At 39.7% G+C, this 7,935-nt stretch overlaps 1 protein-coding gene across 4 annotated transcripts in view; it reads right to left on the bottom strand.

Annotated features, from left to right (window-relative positions):
* The window catches only part of LOC109960527 (nck-associated protein 5-like), a 134,189-nt gene that overhangs the window by 27,574 nt on the left and 98,680 nt on the right, over nucleotides 1-7,935 (bottom strand). For all 4 annotated transcript variants that reach the window (XM_020600684.1, XM_020600686.1, XM_020600688.1 and 1 more), the window contains 4 exons: nucleotides 4,550-4,723; nucleotides 2,522-2,590; nucleotides 535-573; nucleotides 219-338 (listed from right to left, as the gene is read on the bottom strand). In XM_020600684.1, coding sequence (XP_020456340.1) covers nucleotides 219-338; nucleotides 535-573; nucleotides 2,522-2,590; nucleotides 4,550-4,723 — 402 coding nt within the window. The remainder of the gene's footprint in view (nucleotides 1-218; nucleotides 339-534; nucleotides 574-2,521; nucleotides 2,591-4,549; nucleotides 4,724-7,935) is intronic.

Below are 7,935 nucleotides of genomic sequence, written 5' to 3'. Positions count from 1 at the left end.
CAGGGGTATGGACATGGATAAAGACCCAGCACAGTAATAGTCTTCTAGATCTCATACTGCTCTTTAGTTTAGAGCTCTAACAGTATGAGCTCAAACTGTTCTTTACAGTAGTTTTTTTAATGATCTTACCAAGTGGCAAGAGCATACAATTGCTCTGTGAAAGTTAGTCACAGCTCAGAGGTGTGAACCTCTGGGTGAGTTCTGAGAGGGTGGCATACCTGGAGAAGCAGATCCGAGGCGGGCTTGATCTTCTGCTGGAACAAAATACTCAGCGCCCGATTCTGCTGCTCGAGGTCAAAAACTCTGGTTCGCAGCTTCAGACATTCTTCTCTCAGATCCTGGTTTCAGAGGAAACGTGAACTTGTGTATATAACAATCATTATATACAGTGCTTAACAGGTACATCACAATCAAAATGCATCACGTGTCATAATTCCAAAAATCAAGATTTCACTAATCAATAAAGTTAAATAAAGATAATGTTGTTAAAAGTGATTTGAGAGGAATAGATAGTTTCCATGGAGAAAGACAAACCTTCTGGGTGAGAAGTGCCTGCACAACTTGATTGGCAACCTTAAAGAGACAGAAAGAATGAAAAAGAAGCCATCACTGAATGTAATTTGGTTGCTCTGGCACACTGATAAGGTCTTGACCTCGGATGATCCCTTACAGGCCTCTGTAGACTGCCCTCGCACCACTAACACTGCACTTTGCTGCCCTTCCTCAACCAATTTACACATGTGATAGATTACTATGAGCCAAAGCAAAGACAATACATATATGTATAAAGATTTTATATATAGAGCTTATTTCCTAGTATCTGGTATGTGTGCAAAATGAGAATCTCTTAACTCTCTCTCTCCCTAATGGTGGTATTGACAGTGCTGAGCTGGTGTAGCATCAGAGGTGTGCCTGGTTTAAGTGCTGTTGTGCCTAGGCTTCGGTCTCTCAGCGGCTCACACCCAGCCACAATCAGACCACAACGCCGATGGAGAAGCAGCTCCGATTACTGTCCATTGATTGCTCATTAATACTGTGTGAAGCCGCATGGGCTCTTTTGAGTGCACTCGCTCTTGTTTATTGAATGAGGAGAAATGGGAGTAAATATGGTGAAATGAGCCCGGCTGCTGGAACTGCAGTTTAGTGCTCTGCCTCTTGTATAACAGGTGAATGATCAAACAAAACCCGACTTAATGGTCTGGGACAGAGTTTGAACTCTCACAGTCAATGTATGACTTTGATGCAAGTAATTAAACTACAAATGAGCTTGACCACACACTAAAATTTATACAGGCAGGTGGCCCAACATAAAAAAATAATCATCCTTTTTGTTACAAAGCAAACTTTAGGGTTTCCACTGTTATTCTGTGCAGAAGGTAAGATACACACAGCTTCCATCATTAAAACAGAGTCATTACCAAGTCTTCTTTCTACAAAAGTCAACCACATGGGAAAATACTTTAAACGTAACGAAGCAGAGTTGAGTGATCTTAGTGAGGCCAAGGAAGCAAAGGAGACAAGGGCTGATTTTACCTCAAGTACAAACTACAGAGGATGTAAACTCTAACAAAAATACATCACTAAATTCTCCTCTTGCCATTTGCATTTATCACTCATCATCTATTTTCTTCCTCACCCTTTCCTCTTTCATTCCCCCATCTCCTCTACCCCATCTTCCCACCCCCCGGTTGGTTCCAGGACAAATTGGGCAACTTGTCCCTGATGGAAAATCTTCTCTGTAGCAGTATTCCCCTCCCTGCTGGAGTGATTCAGCAAGCAGGCTCAGGCGAGCGCCAGGCTGGTTTATTCCCCTCATGTGGCTCACTAAACAGCACTTATGAAGCTCTCATAATAAATAACCAGAGGCCACAAAAGTGGTATTGTTATGTAAACCATTGCTTCAGCAACACCAGTTCACATCAGTTTAAGGATATTTAACAGCTTGCATTTAGACTGTTCCTTACAAAATGAATCCCAAACACAAATAAGGTGTTTTGACCATTAAATACAGGTATGACGTGTCACATTTGTGCAAGTAATACTCTGAAGTGTACCTGCAAAAAATCATCCTCTCTGGCATTTCAACAGAAATGAAAAGCATGAAAAATAATGAGCATCCTGATTGTTTTTTTTTCCCCCATTATTTCAGATTTGAGGGTGCTACTGTTCAAACTTAGCTTAGTACAGCTCAAGCATACTAGTCTCTTTATTAAAGTGGGAAATGAGATTTTAGTCCTGGAAAAATATGAGACTGTTTTCCAAATGATCAGTTAATATCAACAATTCACACTGCCTCCATCAAACAAGTACACTGCCAACCTGTGGGAAACAAAATAAGCTCTACAGGACCTCATTAAAACCTTAATCTTAAGCTTCACAATGCTACTCATTCTGTTTACATGGAGTCACTAAAATTTCAACAAACACTGGACAGTTCAAGGAAAGTAAAACAAGTGGCAAGTTACACAGCCCCCTTGAATGTGTCTTGGAGCAAGACAAGATAAACAAGGTGCACACTCACCTCATCTAGACAGCGTTCATACTGCTCCCTCTGGCTCTCATTCTCCGTGGCCAAGGCAGAATTCTCCTCCTGCAAACACCACACAGACACATTCAGGGCCAATGCTGCACAAAACTCGCAGTGACTTTGGCTACACTGGACACAACAAAACAACAGCGATGGAGACAGAAGTAGCAATCAAGTGGAGCTGCAGCTAAGACGAGAGTTGCTTCACAAAGGTCATATGTCAACACTAAACCAAGATGGCCAATAAAAATGTACAAAGAACCACAGAGAAAAAGGTCAAGGGGATGGAAGTTATCATGTTGAACTTTGGGCCGGCAGCTGGCCATCTGAAGTTTGGACCTAATAAGAATATCTCCTCTATTTGCCAATCGATGAGGCAGCACCCTATTGATCTCTGGGAGATTCCAATTTGTCAAAGGCAGGCTGCATATTAGGAGCTGTCAGCTGGTCTTGGTTCTTTTACCCTCTGCCCTTTAGCAGAAAGTAGTAATCCCCCAATGAAATCAGGAGAAACATAGTTGCAACCAAAAACATTCCAGGTACACCACTTAGGAAGAAACATGGACTAGACTTAAAAATAAAATTTCCACTCACATACCATTCACAACACATTAGAAGCACAAGCTAAGTTATTAATTTGAGGTTATGAGATAACTTTAACTAGGGAAACTCTTATTTATATTTAAAGCATGTTCATGGACCACACTCCTGTCATGACGTGTATAAGAAATCAGCAACAGTCAGCACTACACCAACACAAGTCTACGAGCAGATGGGCAATAGGCATTTCTGCAAAAGTCTGAGTATATTCATTTCAGCCCCAGTTACAGACTACAGTGCACGCCTGCCAAGTTAATGAACAGTATCAGTTGAGCTGGAGAAATAAAAGCAGGGCAGTGCTTACTTAGTGTCAGTGGAGTTTATGCACAGTGCGGGGCAGTGATGTATTGTTTCTGCCTTGTTCTTGCTGCTTTAGCTGTGGTACATCGATCACCCGCACAGCAGAATGGAATAAAACGGCAAATAACTTTTGATAGAGCCATTTAAAATGTAATGGTTATGTAATGTGCTTCATCAGATGGATCACCAAGACAGGTTAAAGATACTTCCTGCCAGTCTGTGTGGATAACTTACAGCTGAGGAGCAACAGGCAATTATCTGCCACTTTGCTGTAATTAGAGTCTATTTTCTATCTGGGAGGCATTAGTGGAATGCTGAAAATCAAGACAAAACACATCCTAAGGACTTTTGTTCTTTTTACTGATTCTCTTTCTTTCTGTTTTGGATGTTCCTTCTTTATGTATGTTCACCAAAATAATCACCCTGAATGAATATGGCTTTATTTCTTAAACACATGCCTGTACTTGGATGTCAAGGTGTCAGCCATATTGTTGAATTCTGACATCATTATCTTTTTGAAAATCTGGAAATGATTTGATATAAGACAAGGACTGTATGTGACATGTGTTCCACTACATTGGTATTAGGAGCTACTCTGGAATGAGTCGGTCAGACAGGAGGCCTAATTTTATTAAATTTGAGTCCTTTAACTGCTGAATACATCTGAGAGGTGTGTCCAGTGGCTTTGGTAAAAAACAACAAAACAAACAAACAAAAAAACAATGTGCATGGATCACTGTGGCTGCACTCCCACCTCAGATGCTGCTGCTTAGCGCTCATGGTGGAGTGCAGCTCAAATCCCCGAGCGCAGAGGAAAACAAACCAAAGCTGGAGGACAGCCTGAGGCCCCTGTGGCGCCTCTTACATGAAGATTTTGCTCTCCAAATGAAGAATACTGGAGAATTTGATGAACTGTCATGCTTTCAGACACATCTGAGCAAAGGCTCTGACAACTGGCAGACAGGCTGGCCACAAAGGATAGCCAGAGGTGGCTGGAAAGTATGCATGTGAAGTTGAATGAAGAGGCAGGACTGAAGGAGAACAAAGCAGAAAGAGGGTAGGTAAAGAAAGGAAACAAAGGGAAAGTCAAAGCAGTAAAAATATAGAGAAAAAAGAAGTTACCTCAAGAGCCTTGAGGCGCTCTAGTAGGAGTTTGGTTTTGTCTTTGTTCTCTTCTGCCTGGCTGGCATCAGGATCGGCGCTCACCAGCAGCCCGGAGTCCGCTTGAGTGGCCGGTGGGGAGCCATTCTCTGTGGAGCCATCATGCTGTTTTTGCACTTCCTCTGAGAATTTATCCTGATGCACAGATAATAAGATGAGATCAGAGGGAGAGAAAATCAAGGAGATGAAATATGAAATTTGGCAAGTAAAAACCTGAGCAGATGGGAAGAAAGTGCTCAAAAGAGAGATGAGAAATGTTTCAGGGGGAAATGAAAAACGGGTAAGGAGCCGTGAAAGGCAGAAATCAGAGGAAAGGGGAAACTGAAAGATGTGGAAGAAAGGAGAGAGGATCAGATGGGCAGAAGAGACAAGAGGGAGGCAGCTTCGACAACAGAGCTCCAAAAACACCCTCTAATCCCTAATCATGTTTCACTTGTTTTCCAAAGAGTGGCAGTGACCTTGAGGACTCTCATCCTGTCTGTATTATGGGGATCCATCTTCACCCTCACTGTTTCGGTCTCTCTCAGTCTCTTTGCCAGCTATCTGTTTCTCTTTTCTCATGTTTTTTTTTTTTGGCTTCCTGGCATCTGTGATAATTAAGTATGGGCAATAATTAGCTAGTAATTAGGAACTTTCTGGCTAGAATCACACTGCAAAAAGAAAACACAACGAGTTCTCTGTTACACTCAAGAGATTATCATCTTTCTTCAAGGACTCTCTCTTTAGAGCATGAACATATGTACTCAGTGACTGAACATCTATAGCAATATGTAATGAAATAAAGGTCATTGCAACAGCATGTTTGAGCTAGCAAGGGTAGAACAATGTTTTTCTTATTTCTTTTAATAATCTTATGAAACTCCACTTTAATTTGTCACCTCTTCAAGTGGTCCCTGCCCTCTGGTTGGGAATCAATGGACTTAAACAGTCAGTCAAACACATAACTGAGAGGAATAATTAGTAATGAAAAAAGTAACTGATTACTACAGTAAACAGATTAACTGCAGGCTTTAATTAAAAGTGCAACTATAAAATGCAAGCTTCAATCAGAAAGGAGGGATTAATCATACTCTACATACAAATATGAGTTACATTTCAATTACAATAACATCACAAAACTGTAGTTTTTTTTTTTTCCAGCTGCACTGAGCTATTCACTTATACGTTTTCCTAACAATGGAGTTAATACTATATCCTTCAGCTGCGTCTTCAGTGAGGGAGCAAGGCCGACTCTGAATGAAGCTTTTCTTCAAATGACACAGAGGTATTCAGTTATTATTGCGATAGATCACTGTGCACATGCATTACACTGCCTCATCCTAAAACCTTTGTCCAATTTATTAGGTAACCTTTACAATTGTATGCACTTCAATGCAACATTTCCACCTTAACATTTGTGTTTATGAAGCTCAAAATGTGTCAGTTTTTGGTAAAATTGTCATAAATGTATAAATCCAATTATGTTTATTATTGAGGTCATAGTTAAAGGTGATGTTGTACTGGACTACATTATATTCAGAAGTGTTCCTATATTTTTGTCTTCCCCAGCTACATACACGAGAGGGTCAGAATATTAGGAACAGCTCTGAATATAAAATAGTCGAAAGGCTCAAATTGGTCAAATGGTCCAAAAAGGTGCAAATTAAACATTTCTTTTCTTTACCGTTTCATTTAGGTCTAGGTCTCAGGTAATAAACTCAATTGAGTGCCTTTTTTTTTTGCTGGCATGCTACATTTTTGTATTACAGTATATTTTGTTAGAATTTGTATCACATGTACATTGCCAAGCTGATCATTTTATACAGTTGTGTGAACAAGTAAGCAGCTTTCTTTAACCAAAATAGATTATTCCTTAGAGCAGCTTTGCTGCAGTTCAACTTCTTCCTGTGTGAAGTAATTGGTAGCTTGTAAAGCTATGCTTTCAAAGTAGCTTCTCCAACAGTGCTGATGGATGGCTCCAAATCAGCATTTATATATCCAAATGCAGCAGGGAACAAGTTGCTTTCTTTCCTAATAGAAACGGGAAAAAGTCCTTCAGAGCACTTTGTTTTCAGCTTATCCAATCTTCTCTAAACGTATATTAGGTTTTCAATCTTGTTTGATTCCATCAGACAATTGTGTTCAAGGCAATATTTTATAGCCATGGTTTTAGGTTTGCTTTTTTTTGTTAGGGCTAGGTATGTGAAGTCTGAGGTTTGCTTCCAGAGACTGCTCATCAGACAGCACTAAAAGGGCTGAGTAATAATAATCCACAGAGAGAGTCTGGAGTGGGAAAGTAGAGGGAACCTTGTCCCTCACGCTGCCCTTTCAAGTTATTGAGTTTGTCTACTGAACACACAGAATACGGCTGCAGCAAAAGCAAATCACTGCATAGGATCAGTACAGTTATACAGCAACTGTGAATAGCATAATAACACTCCACGTGTATTCTCTTTGACGATGCTGAATACAGGAGCAAAGCGTGTCATACAGTACCAAACATACTGTACATGCGTGAGGAAGGAAAGAGATTTAAAACATTTTCCCTATCAAGTTGTACAGCTCTTCAACTGACTGAAATCTGCAACAATCCTACTCAATCAATAGCAGATAATACTGCACAGAGTTAAACCAACACGTCACTGACACAGTGCATGCTTAGACAAACAGCTGTCCCTAGAGACATGCTGCTACACATCGTTCCTTGGTTGGAACTTCTCAAATGCAAAGAACTTGTTCTTTTTTTTTGGATGATTTCATTTTCAATATAATGTTTTGGGGTTTTTTGGGACATAACAAGCAATCTGAAAATGTCACCTTGGGCTCAGTGAAGAGTCTAATATTTCACTATTTTTTGACATTTTATAGACTAAAAAATATTGACCAATCAAGAAAATAGTTAAGCAAGTTTCATGTAATGGAAAAAGATGCTCAAAATAAATTTTCACTTAATATGAAATCAGATTATTTGGGCATGAACCCAGGTCACCAGAGATGAAAATATGTATTACTCCACCAACACTTCAGCTTCCACTTTCTATCAAACTTGTCAAACATTTGATTTATTTATTTATTCTTTCAAGCATGTAAAGACATTTGATATATCAACACATAATTTTACACATATCCAACAAATGCTAATCCAATATCAATTTGCTTATACCTAGTACATGCTTGAATGGAGTAGGAAGAAGTCAGACTTATCCAGTCCTACCCCATGACATCATCTTACCATCATTGGTTTGCAAGCAGTAAATGATTCACTTCTACCACACAAGCATTATACTAAAAAAAATATAACAGAGTGTTAACATTCTTACATAATTACATTCTTAAATAATTATCTTCTACACCACACAAGTAATATA

The sequence above is a fragment of the Monopterus albus genome, unplaced genomic scaffold (genome assembly GCF_001952655.1).
Source record: "Monopterus albus unplaced genomic scaffold, M_albus_1.0 scaffold48.1, whole genome shotgun sequence".
NCBI lineage: Eukaryota > Metazoa > Chordata > Actinopteri > Synbranchiformes > Synbranchidae > Monopterus > Monopterus albus.
This window is presented reverse-complemented; position numbering and strand designations above follow the sequence as displayed.